The following is an 18,165-nucleotide window of genomic DNA, read 5'->3' on the forward strand; positions in this document are numbered from 1 at the left end:
CTTTAATTTCAACTTTATTTTTTACTCGGTAAAATTATATTTTTATTGCGAAAGAGGACGTGAGAAGGGACTTTGGATTAAAAAGGACAAAGAAGTTATCCAATTAAGTGGAGTCCTTCAAGTTTTTTAAATTAGGTGGGAGGGACAACTTTTTTTTGAGTTTCTTTTAAAGTTTTTTCGTCCCAACAACTTGTTCCAGTTGTAGAACAATTTTGATAGTTATTCAATAACTTTGCGAAGTTATTTAACAACTATCAAAATTATTTAATAACTGTGCGAAATTTTTCAGACAACTAATATAATTGACCAATAACTATTTCAATTATTCAAAAAAATTTAATTTTTTTAAAATAAATTTGTTGAAACCACTTATACCCTTTTCTTTATTGGAAACTTGGAAGATTTTTGACTCATCTTTCTCACGTGGGAAAGGCAAAGAGAGCACCGCAGCTGAAGCCAGAAGAGGAGTGCATGATGACGAGTCCATCTTAAGAGTCTTCCGCGTAGCTGCCAGCTGTCCGGCGATGGATTCCCCTGATCGCGTACCTCACACAAACCCACACACTTAGAATGACATAACTCACACCCAAAATCCCAAATATAGTATCTATTTTCTGTTTTCCCCATCATTCTTACGCTATACTCTTAAGTGCCTGTATGTAGAGAGGGAAAGTAAGAGAGGGTATGCGGGTGTGGCAAGAAGGGTAAAAGGAAAATGGAAGAGAGTCTCACATTCTGGGTCGCCGCTCGGGTATGCGGGTGTGGCAAGGAGGGTAAAAGGAAAATGGAAGAGAGTCTCACATTCTGGGTCGCCGCTCTTTGTAAACGCACATTGTTTTATTTGTAAAACCTGTTAATTAAGAGAGATCGATCTGACATATTTAATTTCTGGTAGGGGTGTTCCAATGGCCAAGAATGGTGTTGTTGAAGGCGATCCACCCACTGCTACGGCAACGGCGGAGTTGAAAAGAGAGTTACAGAGACTAGTTAAGGCCATTCTGTCTGAAGATGACATCAATGTCGATACCATTGATAAAACCCATCAAACCCTTTTCGCCTTAAAGGACTTAAACCTTAAACAACGGCCCTCCTCCTTCAACTCTCAGCTTCCTTTTCCTGATGAATTTCGTTGTCCACTTTCCAAAGAACTCATGAGGGATCCTGTTATCCTTGCCACCGGTCAGGTTAGTACATCAAGATTATCTTTTTTGTCGGTTATGTTTGTTTAGTTGTTCATCACCACAATTCTGGTGATTTCTTTTTCTAATTCATGATTTATTTTTGTTCTGGTGGGGGTTGATATCATAGCTTGAACTTGGAAGTCGTACTTCTTTTTTTTTTTTTTTTCAATTTTCCATTATTGTAATGAAATGTGGTCGTTTGTACATTGGTTACCGTTAATTATGATGAAAAGTTAATAGTTCTTGTGAATGTTAATTATAAGGTATAACAGCGTGTATTGATCTTTCTTCCCTGGTTTTGTTGCTTTGTGTTTACTAAATTCGGCGTCATTAGAGTTGAGTTTTCATGTAAATGCTATTATGCTGTCTCGTTGATGATGATTGCCTCATTATTTTAATGGACTTGAACAAAATTCAGTTTAAGCGTTTTTTGTAATTTTCAAAATTCACCTATTGACCTCTGTCTTTTAGTTGGTAATATTCCCTTAAGAGCTTTTTGATTTGTAGGTTGTGAATTAGTCTCGAGACATATTGCTTATAATATATTGTTGGAATTTTGCAGACTTATGATAGACCCTTTATTCAGAAATGGTTAAAGGCTGGGAATAGGACATGCCCTCGAACACATCAAGTACTTTCACATACAATTCTTACACCTAATCACTTGATTCAGGAAATGATCTCGCAATGGTGTAAAAATAATGGGATTCAATTGCCAGACTCTGTTCAGTATTTGAATGATGAAGGGTTGACTGAAGCTGACCGGGATTTATTCTTTTCTTTGCTTGAGAGGATGTCTTCTACGTTATCTGATCAAAAAGTTGCTGCAAGAGAACTGCGTTTGTTAACTAAGAAAATGCCTTCTTTTCGGGCACTATTTGGAGAATCTACTGATGCAATTCCTCAACTTCTTCGTCCCCTCTCTCAAAGCAACAGCAATGTTCATCCCAATCTCCAAGAAGACATAGTCACAACACTTCTAAATCTTTCCATCCATGACAATAACAAGAAGCTTGTCGCAGAAACTCCACAAGTTATTCCACTTCTTTTGGATGCATTAAGATCAGGAACAATTGAAACAAGGAGCAATGCAGCAGCTGCACTTTTCACACTATCTGCACTTGATTCTAATAAAGAGCTTATTGGAAAATCTGGTGCCCTAAAACCACTGGTTGAACTTCTAAATGAAGGGAACCCTGTCGCGATGAAGGATGTTGCTTCAGCTCTTTTTAGTCTGTGCATTATCCAGGACAATAAGGCAAGAGCGGTTAGAGATGGTGCTGTGAGGGCTATCCTGAAAAAGATAATGAGTAATGTGCACGTTGATGAATTGCTAGCTATACTAGCGATGCTATCAAATAATCAAAAGGCAGTTGAAGAGATGGGAGACCTTGGGGCAGTTCCATGTTTGCTTAATATAATAAGGGAGAGCTCATGTGCTCGCAGCAAGGAGAATTGTATTGCAGTCCTTTACACAATCTGTTGCTGTGATCGAACCAAATGGAAGACAATAAGGGACGAGGAGAAAACCTATGGAACAATCTCTGAACTTGCTCAAAATGGTACAGCAAGAGCCAAGAGAAAGGCCAGTAGTATTCTTGATAGATTGAATAAGGCTGTCAATCTTACCCATACTGCATAAAAGCAGTAGTTTCAAGCACAAAATCTGTAAATTCTGGTGTCCAACCTTGGCCTTTTCCTTTCATGAGAAGTGTTTTGAGGCATGTTGTGGTTCATTTGCAACCTTCCATTTTGTACATTCTATCTGAGATTTACAATTAAGTCATTGTGAATAATTTATTATGAGGGGAGTTTTTGTATAAATAATATCCATGCTCTTTTGGTCTCGATATAGGTTGAAAATACGTGGCACATGGTTGGTTTAGGTGATTGCTTGCGTCATATCTAGACTAAGAATTTGAGCTTTGTGAGTTCGCTTCCTCTAGCGTGCGCACACAAGCAATAAGATTGTGATTTGTGAAATAATTGTTCTCCTGGTGGGATATTAGCTTAAAACATCTCAGCCAGCAAGTGGGTTGCTCTGATTTGTCTGTAAGCAAGGCTGATATTTCTACGGTGGAGGGGTCAGATATGTTCTTTCTTTTCTCCTCAGTAATGGAAACAAAAGGTCCACTGACCACATGGCTCAACTGGGACTGGGCTTTATGGCAAAAACAGAAGCTCGATTCCTTCCTACGTATTACCTCTTGGATGATATTACTGTTATTCCTCTGGCTTTACGTGAAAAAGCCAGAATTTGAGGTAATTCTCTCTTTATCTGATACAGGCGCAAGTAAAAATTAATAGCAGTAACAGGGCTAACTAGCATTATTAGGACCTTAAATTGAGGTTTTGAATTGAAATCAATGTTTGTTTATGATATTAAACAAAATTTCAATCAAATTTGAATTTCAAATTCACAAGGTAGGATTTCATTTACAATTTCAAGTTTGGGATTTTTAATTTAAAACTTTGATCTATAAATTTATATTTTATCAAAAAGAAAAATGTTAATTTTAAATTTTGCAAAAAAGGATCCATGATTGACGTAAAGAGAGAACAACAACAACATACCCACTATATTTTTACAAAGAGGGTAGAGTGTACACAGTACATACCACTATCTCATATGAAGTACCAAAACTGTTTTCGATAGACCCTCGGCTCAGGACACATAACAAATGTTACAAAAACATAAAAGCAAACAACAAACAAAGGGTGACACTACCAGATACTAAAGAATACAAGACACCCACAAAGTAATATTTATAAATTGGTTATACTAAATGATACATATCACCAAAATACCATGAACAAGAGGCTACAAGACACTACAGATACCAAAACAAACAGAGCACTTATTCCTACTATTTCGAACATACTCCTACCCACTAACCTTTTACTCTAATCCGCATTCTCCACACCTTCCTATCAAGGGTCATGTCTTCCGTAATCTGTAACTGCCCCATGTCCTGCCTAATCACCTCCCTCCAATATTTCTTCGGCCTACCTCTTCCCCGCCTAAAACTATCCACAGCCAACCTCTCACACCTCCGAACTGGAGCATCTGTGTCCCTTCTCATCACATGTCCGAACTAATGCAACCTCACTTCTTGCATCTTGTCCTTTACAGGAGCCACTCTCACTTTCTCCCGAATAATCTCATTTCTAACCTTAATTCTCTTGGTAAGTCCACACATTCACCGTAACATCCTCATCTCTGCCACCTTCAACTTTTGAATGTGAAAATTCTTAACTGGCCATAGTTTTGATCTAATGAGCTTTCTTTACGTTGAGTTAATTAACCCGGCGGGTTCGCCTAGATGCCTAGTAAAGAACGAGCTGGTGGGAAAGAGCTGGAGACGAGAATCCCGTTGAAATGGAAAGTCCTTGGTCTACATACATTAGTAGTAGGTTACGCTCCTATTATTGAAAAGGAGTTATCCTCCCCCCTTGGTCGAGTTGGCTTAAGCCCGAATCCATCCTTACGGAAGAAGGGTGGGATATCGGCTACGAGAGATAGTCCTTGTTGTTCAACCCTTTCTTTTCTCTTTCACTACTGCTTTATTATCGTCTGCTGAAAGTGTCTCAATTTTGATCAACTTTCTTTCAATCATGAACTCGAGCAATCCTTTACCAATTTGATATTTATGACCTTTGATATCAACTCGACTACTTGTTGCTGTACTACTAACCATATTTTTCTTATTGATTATATTGGCCTGTATTCGAACTGTGCTATCTAACTTGTCCAACAATGTAGATACCCTCACAACTGAGGTGTCTTGAGTATAGTTGTACAACAACCCTAAGACATATATTATGATAGCCTCCAGCGTATATTGACCGAACTGATTAATAGTACTATTCTAAATATCGTCGAGGAAGATATTTATATAAATAAGATTTAGCGTTTATAAGATCCTTTCTTATCAATAGTTTGATTAAGTTAGGAATTTCATTAAATATACTACATTCATCAAATTGACTAGTTATATCTTCAATCTTCTTCTGTAACTCAAGTAATTCTTCATCCGAGATGTCAATTGTATTATTAATGATCTCTTTATCCCTCTTATAATCATACAATAATTTCATAACATTATTATTATACGTAGCTAAACATAGCCGGTCGAGCTGCCACTCTGTAGAACATACCTTTAAGATTTGGAGACACCTTCTTATCACACAAGACTCCCGAGGTGAGCCGCCATTTCAACCACACTACACCAATATGATGTGAGACATCCTCGTCAATCTCACCATTCCTCTGAGTCATAGACCCAAGATATTTGAAACTCTCCCTCTTCGGAATGGCTTGAGAATCCAACTCCATAATCACGTCCCCTCATGCGGCAAATCACCAAACTTATATTCCAAATACTTCATTTGGTCCTTCTCAACCTAAAACCTTTAGGCTCAAGCGTCTGTCTCTAAACCTCCAACTTATCATTAACTCCACCTCGAGTCTCGTCAATTAGTACAACATCACCAGCAAATAACATACACTATGACACCTCTCTTTGAATATGCCGCGTCAAAATATCCATCACCAATGAAAATAAAAATGGGCTAAGAGTCGATCCCTGGTGCAAACCTGTCAAAACAAGAAAATGCTCTGAATATCTTCCCACCGTCCTCACATGAGTCTTCGCACCATCATACATATCGTAGATCTCTCTAATGTAAGCCACGAGCATCCCTCTAGCCTCTAATGTGTTGTGGAAACATGATACTTTTGATGCTTAAAACCATGAATTTATGTCGGTACTTAGGTTATTTTAGTAGATATGATGTACTTTTGGGTTTATTGCAGGTAAAATAGGTCTATAGTAGTGTTGGAATAAAAAGAGAAGAAAAGGTCCTAGAAAGACCAATTTTGATCAAGATACGAGTTACCCCACAAGTTGTCAACACTCGATACAACTCGTAGGATGACTCGTAAGTACAATAGAACCCAAAGCCAAGCTGAGAATCTGAGTATGGACAAGATACGACTAGAGCATCTGAGTCGTAAGCTAGGGTACTAGCCATAGCATGAAGTCGTAAGCATAAAAGAATTTGAAGCTGCCATCCGAAGTTGAAGTCTCAAAAGTGTACGAGTCGAAAGTTTGAGTACGACTCGTATAAGGAAACTACAAGCAAACCAGTGTTCAAAGCTTGAAAAGACAAAAGTCCCAGGTGGATATGAGTGAAGGACACGAGTCATATGATCATGTACGACTCATAAGCAGAAGTCGTATGATGATCAAAAAGTTGAAACCTTGGGAGATCAGACACTGGAACGGATACGAGAGGCACAAGTACGACTCGTATGATGACGGTATGAGTTGAAGACCGAGTCGTATCGAGTGCCGACATGACTTTACCTTTCCTATTTTTATTAGGATTTCTATGTTATTTTGAGATACTATAAATACCCTAGGATTTATCTTTTATTAGGTTACACATTCTTACAATAGATTACATACTTTGACATTGATCTTATTACTTTTCACATACTTTACAATTATTCTTGAGATTTTGGGTTTCTATTCAATTCAAGACTTTGGAGTTTATTCATCTTATTCTTATGCAACTAATTATATGTCTTCTTTATTGACAATCATGGATTTTTGCATGAACATGAGCGACTAATCTCCTTGACTAGGGTTGTAGGAACCCTGGCGGATTATCTACGTAGAGGAAGTGTGATATTCATCTATTCTAGGGTTTATGCATGTATCTTAATCTTTTCCACAATAATTAATCTCATAGCTGCTGCAGACATTTGAGATAGTTTGTATTTGCAAATGTCTTCACAAGGAAGTTTGTGATTAGGAAAAGAAGATTAAGACAGTAATTTAAGATTCACATCCACCTTATAATTATCGCTATCTCATCTAATCACTTAAACTCAAAAGGTGATAGTGAACTGAGGTCGTAACAAGGAGCAACAAGGTGATGCCCTAAGACAGAATCGGTAAAGGGTGAGATTTATCATCACGTTCACAAGACGGTTGATAATACATATATTGTAGACTTTACATGCAAAGCATCAGAATAGTTGGGTTGATCACGAGAAATTTATGAAGTTAAGAAGCCAGGGGGAATACAAGCATTGTTCGTCTTCTATTGTTTACAACTCAAAAGCACTCAAGATTTGGTTACTACTTGAGATTGATACTAAAATCACCCCATTTACTTTTCTGTATTACTCGTGAATAACATCAAACCAAGCTCTGTTCAGCATCTTCCCTGTGGAATCGACCCCAACCTAGTTGGGTTATTATATTTGGCATCGACCACAACATACTTCTTTTGGAGGTTAATTTTAGGAGACATCAAATTTTGGCGCTATTGCTGGGGAAGATGGTGTAATTTATTGATTGATTTTGGTGAAGTTCACAGGTTTTATTTTCTATTTTTGATTTGGCATATGCCGATGTATATCAAACACTAGGAGAAGAGAAAATCCCTTACTCCATTTTGATCCAAAGCCAGAAACAATTCTTCAAACACCACGAAAATGACAGAACAAGTTCGTGATGGTGTTCCTGCTAGGGTTTAAGACCCTCCACCTATTGATCCAAATACGGTAATCCCGTTTAATCCACTTGATCCACAGAATGTTGCATATATACAAACGCAACAACTTTTAGAACGAGAGAGGCGAGAAATTGAAGAGGCTAGGTTAGCTGAAGAGGCTTAGAGAGCTCAGAATAGAGAACTAGTCAAGCCAAGATAAGTGAGTGATAGAGTTCAGAGAGAAAGAGTTCTAGTGATCCCTGCATATCAGCCTCTACAACCATAAGAGGAAAACGACGAGGATATGGGATATGTTGAACCAGTTGAGACAGAAGTGATAATTCCTTCACCTCTATCCCTCAATGTGAAGTTTGACATTACTAGTGCTATAACCCAGCTGTTGTCATGACCCAAACCAGGGCCTAGACGTAATGGGCATCCCAAGTCCAACAAGGATCGGGGACTGCCCTTTAACCCAACCCAACCACCTTTCACAGCCTTAAATGAGCTAAATTTCAAACATATAACTAGATAGCGTTATTGTTTACATCAAGACTTTGGGATGGACCACGACCGTGACCTACCCAATCGAGTCAAACCGTACCAAACCCAACCATTTATACCATACCAAACCAAAGAAAATATTAAAAAATAATATAATAATCAGTCCCAAAATGTAATAAGATGGAACAACCAACAATATTGTCCAATGATATTGGTCCAATACTATGCCAATGGTAAGGCCGACAGAAATATCGATCCCGCCCATACCAACCCCCAGAAATACCATAAGCCTCTATCCAAAAGAATACAAATATCCGATTGGGACATGCCCCTAACTATGACCAAAACCAATATCCAAAACAAAAGAAAAGTGTCTACAAGTATCCATATTATAAAATGGAGCCTTTCGGAAAGATGGAAGCTCACCATTTCAATCCAAATAATGTCACCGAGTCAATCCCTATGTAGGAGGAGTCGAACGGTCGATTCCTGCATAGCGTGGGTATACAACCGCCAGCAAATGGGTTAGTGAGTGACCGCTAGCATGTATCTCAGGATAAGGATAAAGTAATACCATTTAAATAACCAAGTAAAACCATCCATTATGTATACAACCATACATATATATAAGGGTCGGGAAAGGGAATCTATGTTTAACATGCATTTAAAACCTTTACTTGGGATGTATAACCTTATCGTCTAACCACACCCATGGGCCGTATGGGTTTAACTCCCCCTGCTAAAAGAGTCCCAGTGCGGTAGCGGCACAATAAGGAAATATCCTGTGGGATGACTAGTACATCCCTCCAATATAAAACGTGAAACTCACACATGGTCATCGAATACCCCTCATATCGACAAATATAAGTTTTCAATTTCGGTCCCTCTAGAACCTCCACCTTCCACGGCTTAGTTACACATCCCACCATTAATTCCTAAATTAAGAACATTTCCAAACCAATCCAATTAACATTTATTAACCAAGGCCAAGTATTAGTGGTATCGTAATACCAACCATACTTGCAAGATTTATCCATAGCCAAAGTATTTAGGTTAAGGGGACTCTCAAGTGCCCTTTCTGTCTACCATATTAACCTCTTGGGAGACTATCATATTCTCCACAAGCATAACCAATTAGCCTTTAACCTTTGTAAATCATTTAAACCATATATAATTTTATGCATAAGCTGAAAACAAGCAAGAGTTCCATTTAAAAAAGTCAATGTAATGAACATATCTTTATAAGTATTTTATCAAACACCTTGGGGGCATAACATAATCGAAACCAATTCCAAAGACCATTAAACCATTACCATGCAATCCAATTGCCCAAAACCATCATTGATGCATATAAAAGCATAACTAAACCATAGGAAACCATTACCAAGCCATTATAAACAAAACCCCCAATTAATAGTTGAAAACCATAAACCATGCAATATTGAAACCATGAAAACATCCATAAAATTCATGCCTTTTTAGAAATAGTAAGTAGGGAAGAGACACATGCCTTAAACCGAGAAAGATGATGGAAGAAAATCACCAAAGCAAGCCCAAAGCAATCCCCAAGTTAAAACCCTAGCTCTCTTACCCCAAAAGCTCTTGAGAGAATTATTGAATGTTTAGGAATAGTTTTCTATGTGGTAATGAATAGAATAATAGGGTAAATAACCTCCTAAGTGTATTAGAAATCGTGGGTCATAATTAGGGTAAGTAGGTAAATATCCAGAATACCCCTACTTAAGTTCCTTAAAAACCCATCACAGGGATACGACTAACTCTCTTACGACTCGTACCCTTCCTTACGATTGTTTCCCACTAGTAGTACCCATGCCTTATCCTTGGATGAGATACTGGACAGTATATGACTCATCCAACCAAGTCGTAACCTTAGTATATGATTCATACCTATGATCCGTATCTCTGGCAGAATGAATTACCAGGAGGATCAAACACTGACCACCATACGAGTCACCGATACGACTTGTATCCAATCCTTACGACTCATACCCTTAAGTCATGATCATTCCAGTGATCAAAACCATCCCACCAACTAACACTGGTCATCTTACGACAAGACCATACCACTTGTACCTCAGCATACAACTTATATCCATGAGTCTTATTGTGTCAGGAGAATGATTTTCAAGGAAAAATTTCTAAGGACGAAACCTAGGATATAACATTCTCCCCCTCAAGGAACATTCATCCCCAAATAACGGATAAGGTAGGGGTAACCACACACAGAATCATTTGCATTATCAAACATCCCTTTAACAAAGTTTGAAAATAAAGAGGCAAAGATATTGACCTTTCTTTTAATAAACTCAGAAAATAAAGATGTGTTCAAGAACACATACCTTCCGCATGAATACTAGAAGCAAAAAACAAATGTGGATATTTGGACTTCATGTCCTCTTTCGCTTCCCACGAACTTCTTCTACCTTATGGTTCTGCTACAGAACCTTAACCGAAGCCACATCCTTGATCCACAACCGACGAACTTTACTTTCCAGTATTTCAATCGGGACCTTTTCATAAGACATAGAATTTGAGATATCCAACCCTTCTAAAGGAACAACCAAATAAGGATCACCGATACACTTCCTCAATATAGAAACATGAAAGATTGGATGAACCAAACCCAAACTTGCATGCAACTCCAACTCATAAACAATATTGCTAACTCTTCATAAAATCCCATAAGAACCAATAAACCAAGGGCTGAGCTTTCCCTTCTTGCCAAACCGCACTACTCCCTTCATGGGAGACACCTTTAGGAATACCCTGTCCCCAACTTCAAACTCCAAGTCTCTACGCCTAACATCTGCATAGGACTTTTAGCGACTCTGAGCAGCCTTAAGTTTATCCTAAATCATCTTCACCTTCTTTATAGCTTGATAGACCAAATCGGGACCAAACATATCCGCCTCACCAATCTCAAACCATCCAATAGGAGATCTACACCTTCTGCCATACAACGCCTCAAAAGGAGCCATACCAATACTAGAATGATATCTATTATTGTAAGCAAACTCCACCAAAGGTAGATGCTCAACCCAACTGCCACCATAATCAATCACGCATGCCAGAAGTATATCTTCCAATGTATGAATAGTTCTCTTTGCTTTCCCATCTGACTGCCGATGGAAAACAGTACTCAGACTAACCTTAGTCCCCAATCCCTTCTGTTGACACACCATGCACTTAGCCTCGAAGTCAACCACATCCCTCTTCATACCATTCCACCAATAGATTTCTTTAAGATCATAATACATCTTGGTTGAACCAAGGTGGACAACATAGCGGACTCATGCGCCTCATCCAAAACCCTTTGTCACAACCCGTCGATATTTAAAACACACAATCTTCCTTGATACTACAAAGTACCATCACTACTAATCTCAAACACCGTCACCTTTTGTACACCAATATCACTCTTGATTTTCATCAAGATCGAATCCAACATTTGATTCTCATTAATCTCTGCAGCAAGAGATGATTGAACCACTTCTTACACCATCAAACCACTATCTTTGGAATCCAAAGCTCGAACTCCAAGATTATCCAAACAGTGGTTATCCTTAACTAATTCCCGCTTGCCTTTCTCCATATGAGCCAAACTCTCCATAGACAACCTGCTGAGAGTATCAGCGACCATATTAGCCTTACCTGGGTGATAGTGAAGAATCATATCATAATCCTTGAGAAGCTCAAGCTTTCTCCTTTGCCTGAGTTTAAGCTCCTTCTACGTGAACACGTACTGAAGACTCTTGTGATCATAAAAGATATCTATGTGAACACCATACAGATAACACCACTATATTTTTAAAGCAAACACAACCACTACCAGCTCTATATCATGAGTAGGATAATTTCTCTCATGTGCCTTTAACTACCTGGAAATATAGGCAATCACCTTCCCACGCTGCATTAAAATATAACCAAGCCCTACCCGAGATGCATCACAATAAACCACAAACCCATCATTACCTTTAGGCTAAGTCAAAATTAAAGCCAAAGTCAACCTATCCTTCAATTTCTCAAAACCCCCTCCACAAGCACCCAACCAAGAAAACTTAACCTTCTTCTGAGTTAACTTAGTCAAAGGAGAAACTATCAACGAAAAGCTTTTTACAAATTGCCTATAATACCCGACTAAACCCAAGAAGATCCGAATATCAGATGGAGTCGTAAGCCTAGGCCACCCCTTCACTGCAACAACCTTTTGAGGATCAACCATTATCCCCTCACTAGAAATTATGTGACTATAAAAAGTCACATCATTCAACCAAAACTCATACTTAGAGAACTTAGAAAACAATCATTGTTCCTTTAAGGTCCGCAACACCACATAGATGTGATTAGCATGATCCATCTCATTCCTTGAATACACCAGAATGTAATAATAAACACATTAACAAAGAGATCCAAAATTGCCTAAACACCCTATTCATCAAATTCATACGCGCCATCATAGCATTTGTCAATCTAAATAATATCACTAAGAACTTAAAATGCCTATATCAAGTATGAGAGCCATCTTAGGGATATCCACCTCCCTAATCTTAAGATGATGGTACCCAGACCGAAGATCTATCTTGGAAAAGAACTTGGCACCCTACAACTAATTAAACAAATTATCTATCCTTGGGAGAGAATACTTGTTCTTGATCGTTACCTTGTTTAACTGCCTGGAGTAAATGCATATCCGAAGGGAACCATTCTTCTTGTGCACGAACAACAATGATGCACCCTACGAAGAAACACTAGGATGAATAAACCCCTTATCTAAAAGATCCTTAATTTGCTCCTTGAGTTCCCTTAACTCAGCCGGAGCCATTCTATATGGAGGAATAAATATTAGATGAGTGTCTGGAAGAAAATCAATATCAAACTCTATTTCTCTATCCGGAGGAACACCAGGAAGACTATTCAGAAAGACCTCTAGAAACTCATTAACTACCAAAACTAACTGTAATAAAAGGACCTTTCGAGTTAGAATCTTTAGCCCAGACCAAGTTATAAAGATACCCCTTAGATATTAACCTTCGAGCTTTAAGATAAGAAATAAATCTTCCCCTAGAAGCTAAAAAACAACCTTCCCATTCTATTTTTGGATCGTCGAGGAACCTAAAGATGACCTTATGAGTTCGACAGTCTAAAGACGTATAACAAGAATGCAACCATTCCATACCCAAAATCATATTAAAATCCACCATCCCAAACTTAAATAGATCTACCAATGTTTTTCTGTCACCAATAAATACTACATATCCACTATAGACCTGTTCAGTAATAATCGAGTCTCCTATTAGGATAGAAACAGAAAAAGGATCTGAAATAATTTCTGGAGACAAACCAAAAGACACAGCTATATAAAGAGTCACATAAGAAAGAGTGAAGCCTAGATCAAGAAAATAATATACATCATTAGAAAAGAGCTATAACATACCAGTAACAACATCAAGTGATGCCTCAAAGTCCTGCCGGGACGCCAAAGCATTAACCTATTTTGACCAACACTAGAATCAGGAGCAGTAACAGAAGTATATGCCACACTACCAGGTGTATGAGTAGAATATTAAGCCACCATAATCTTATTCGCCCCTGTAGCAACCTTATTAGCCAAACAATCCTTGAGTCAATGGCCTACCTGACCATACTTAAAACACTTATCTCTCCCTTTCTTACAAAATCCCCGATGAGGATGACCATAAAACTAAAAAGTAGGGCATGAAAAAATTAACTGACCTCTGTCCGCCTAAGATTAGGCAACCTAAGCCTGAGAATTATCACCACCTTGGTGACGTCTGTCGCCCGACTGCTGTGGATAATAAGCACTGGTAGCAGAGAAGGAACCAGAACTCCCCCACTTTTTTTTTGCCACTTCCCACCATCTCTACCATCTTGATACTGTGCACCTCCCTGATCAGAAAACCTGGCCCACTTTCCCTGCCTATCCCCAAATTTTGCCTGCCTTTTCTTCTCATCCTCAACTCATTTTATATGAACTATCAACCTAGAGATATCCATATCCTTAATGATCAAGTAAGTTTTTCTCTCCAAAATCAGATCTCTATCCAATACAAAAGCAAACTTCCTCATTCTCGATCTTATATCAACCACTAAATCAAAAGCATACCTTGACAACTGATGAAACTTCTAGGAATATTACCTTACAGACATCCTCTCTTGCTTGAGGTTCTCACACTCCTCTATCTTAGCTTCCCTCAACTTTTAAGGAAAGAAACAATCCATGAAGGCATTAAAATAGGCCTTCCATAACCCTTCCTCTTCCATATCACCCTTATCTCTGTCCCACTCTTCATACCACTGATAAGTAATATCTTTAAGCTGATAAACTACAAAGCTAACTCCCTTCATATTAGAAGCCTGCATAACCTAAAATATCTTTTCCAGTTCATCCAAAAATCCCTATAGGTCTCCCTCCACCTTTACTACCATAAAAGCAGGAGGACCCATCTTCATAAATTGGCCAAACTTTGTGGCCTCAGCAGACAAAACACTACCCTCACCCTGCTCAACTTGAGCAACGACTATTAGAGCAATAACATGAATAGACTGACAAAACTTCACATTCATCACGTAGCCTTGAGGGACCTGAGAAGTTTTAGGAGAAATAGGAGGAACTCCAATACAATAAAAAATAGGACCATGAGATCGAAGATGTACTCCAGACGTAGGAGGTATCCCTTCAGCATTATCCCTAAATAGAATGAAAGAGTGTTCTTGTGTTCCAAATCTAGGAGACATGATCTAAAAGACAAATAACCAAGGAATAGAGAGGATTCTAGGACTAAGAATTTCAAGAAAGTGAACCATTCATAAATATCTCGTAACCTCTCTCTTATGAGTGTGGCGTGCTTCATACCCTTAAAAGTGACTCTACTCGATACGACTTTGTGGACTCTCAGTTGACCATGAACATAAAGCTCTAATACCGACTTGTCATGACCCAAAATAGGGCTTAGACATAATGGGCATCCCAAGTCAAACCAGGATTGGGGACCACCTCCTTAACCCAACCAACTACCTTTCACAACCTTAGATAAGCTGAATTTCAAACATATAACATGGTAGCATATTGTTCACGTTGAGACTCTAGGATAGGATCACGACCATGAATGACTCAAGTCTAACTATATCAAACCCAACCATCCATACCATACCAAACCAAAGAGAATATCAAAACATAATATAATAATTAATCCTAAAATATAATACGATGGAACAACTAATAATATCGTTTAATGATGTCAACCCCAACATAAATGCCAATGCTAAGGCTGATACCAATACCGATCCTGCCTATACCAACCCCTAAAAGTACCACAAAGCCTCTATCCAAAAGAATAAAAATATCCGATTGGTACATACCCCTAACTATGGCTGTAACCAATATGCAAAAAAAAAACAAAGTGTCTAAGAGTATCCATATCATGAAATGGAGCCTTTCGAAAAGATGGAAGCTCACCACTTTAATCCAAATGCTATCCCCGAGTCAATCATTATGTAGGAGAAGTCAACCAACCAGTTCCTGCATAGCGTGGGTATACAAACACCAGTAGACAGGTTAACGAGTGACCGTTAGCATGTATCTCAGGATAAGGATAAAGTAATGCCATTGAAACAACCAAGCAAAACCATCCATTATGCATACAACCATACATATATATAAGTGTCGAGAAAGGGAATCCATGTTTAACATATATTTTAAACCTTTACATGGGTTATGTAACCTTGCTATTTAACCACACCCATGGGCTGTATGGGTTCATCCCCCTGCTGAAACAAATTCCAGTACATGTAGATGCATGACCAGGAAATATCCTATGGGATGACTAGAACATCCCTCCAATATAAAACATGAAACTCATATGTAGTCATCGAAGACCCCTCACATCGGCAAATATGAGTTTCCAATTTTGGTCTCGCTGGAACCTCCACTTTCCATGGCTTAGTTGCGCATCCCGACATTAATGTCCAAATTAAAACCATGTCCAAACCAATCCAATTAACATCTATTAACCAAGGACATTTATTAGTGGTATCGTCATACCAACTATACTTGTAAGATTTATCCATAGCCAAACTATTTAGGTTAATGGGACTCTCAAGTGACCTTTTTCTTTACCATATTAACCTCTTGAGAGACTACCACATTCTCCACAAGCATAACCAATTAGCCTTTAACCTTTTAAAATCATTTAAACCATATATTGCTGCATGCATAAGCTGAAAACAAGCAAGAGTTCCATTTAAAGAAGTCAATGCAATGGACATATCTTTACAAGCATTTTATCAAACACCTTAGGGAAATAAAATAACCGAAACCAATTCCAAAAACCATTAAACCATTACCATGTAATCCAATTTCCCAAAATCACGATTGATGAATATAAAAACATAATTAAACCATAGAAAACTATTACCAATCCATTATAAACAAAACCCCCAATTAATCATTGAAAACTATAAATGATGCAATATTGAAACAATGAAAACATCCATAAAATTAATGAATTTTTAGAAATAGTAAGTAGGAAAGATACACAGGGCTTAAACTGAGAAAGATGATGGAAGAAAATCACCAAACCAAGACCCAAAGAAATCCCTATGTTGAAACCCTAGCTCTCTCTTTCCCCAAAAGCTCTTGAGAGAATTGTTGAATGTTTTGGAATAGTTTTCTATGTGTTAATGAATTAAATAATAGGGTAAATGACCTCCTAAGTTTATTAGAAGTCATGGGTCATAATTAGGGTAAGTAGAAAAATGTCTTGAATACCCCCACTTAAGTTTCTTAAAATCTCACCACAGGGATACGACTGACCTTCTTACTAGTCATACCCTTCCTTACGATTGGTTCCTACCAGTCATACCCAAGACTTATCCTTATATTAGATACTGTGCAGTATACGACTCATCCAACCAAGTCGTAACCTCAGCATACGATCCATACCTATGATTCGTATCCTTGGTAGAATAAATTACCAAGAGGATCAAACACTGTCCACCTACGAGTCATAATATGACTCGTATCCAAGACTTATGACTCATACCCTTAATTCTTAACCATTCCAGTGATTAAAACCATCCCACTAACTAACACTACCAGCTTACAAAAAGACCATATCACTCATACCTTAGCATAAAACTTGTATCCATGAGTCGTATTGGGTCCATAGAATAATTTTCATGGAAAAATTTCTAAGGCCAAAACCCAGGATGTACAACTATTTAACTTAAAGGGTGTGTTTTTAGAAGCCACAACTGAAGATGTGAACTGCATCTTGGTAACTTTAATAGGATCTTCATATCTTATAACATTTTGGGGGTAGACCAAGAAGCTTTGAGGTTGAGGTTGTTCTTATTTTTGCTTACTAGAGAAGCATCACTATAGTTGGGGGAACTTTCGAGAGGTTCAATCATTTCTTAGCAAGAGTTGTGGAAATAGTTTTTTAATAGATTTTTCCCTCATGTAAGGATATTATAGTTGAAAGATAAAATTTATAATTTCTGATAGTTACCTGCAAAATCCTTGTATGAGGCATGGTTTAGATTCAAGAAGAAGCTGAGCATAGTACCTAAACATAGAATCAGAGGGTCAAATTTGCTTTAAATATTTTATAGATCACTAAATTCAATTTGGGAGCAATGAAAGATACTATTTTAGGAGGTGCATTTATGTGACTTTGGTGGGATTATGCACAAAAAATAATAGATGATATTACAGTGACCAATAGATGATGGCATATGAGAGATGCTGAATGTGGTGTGGTGCATATGCTATTGGAGATGCTGGAGATTATGGAGTGAAGAATGACTTGGTCGCATAAGATTCTACTCAACTTTAGACAAATATTGGGCTTTTTACTAAGCAATTTGAAATAATAGGTGCTAAGAAAGTAAATGCAGTTGGGACTCAGACATCTACTTCAAAAACTTTTGA

At 38.0% G+C, this 18,165-nt stretch overlaps 1 protein-coding gene and 1 long non-coding RNA gene across 2 annotated transcripts in view; one reads left to right on the forward strand and one right to left on the reverse strand.

The window, feature by feature from the left end:
* Positions 1–395: 395 nt before the first annotated feature.
* On the forward strand, positions 396–3,031 carry LOC107842625 (U-box domain-containing protein 9-like). The gene is made up of 3 exons (XM_016686567.2): positions 396–821; positions 896–1,184; positions 1,744–3,031. Exons 2-3 carry the CDS (start codon positions 906–908, stop codon positions 2,821–2,823), a joined length of 1,359 nt encoding a protein of 452 aa, XP_016542053.2. The 5' UTR covers positions 396–821; positions 896–905; the 3' UTR covers positions 2,824–3,031.
* An 11,742-nt stretch (positions 3,032–14,773) lies between these two features.
* LOC124887378 overlaps positions 14,774–18,165 on the reverse strand; it is a 54,780-nt gene continuing 51,388 nt past the window's right edge. The window contains exons 5-6 of the long non-coding RNA XR_007044994.1: positions 17,744–17,800; positions 14,774–15,753 (exon numbers count right to left, since the gene is read on the reverse strand). This is a non-coding gene — a long non-coding RNA (uncharacterized LOC124887378). The remainder of the gene's footprint in view (positions 15,754–17,743; positions 17,801–18,165) is intronic.

This window comes from Capsicum annuum, chromosome 9 (genome assembly GCF_002878395.1).
Source record: "Capsicum annuum cultivar UCD-10X-F1 chromosome 9, UCD10Xv1.1, whole genome shotgun sequence".
Taxonomy (NCBI): Eukaryota; Viridiplantae; Streptophyta; class Magnoliopsida; order Solanales; family Solanaceae; genus Capsicum; species Capsicum annuum.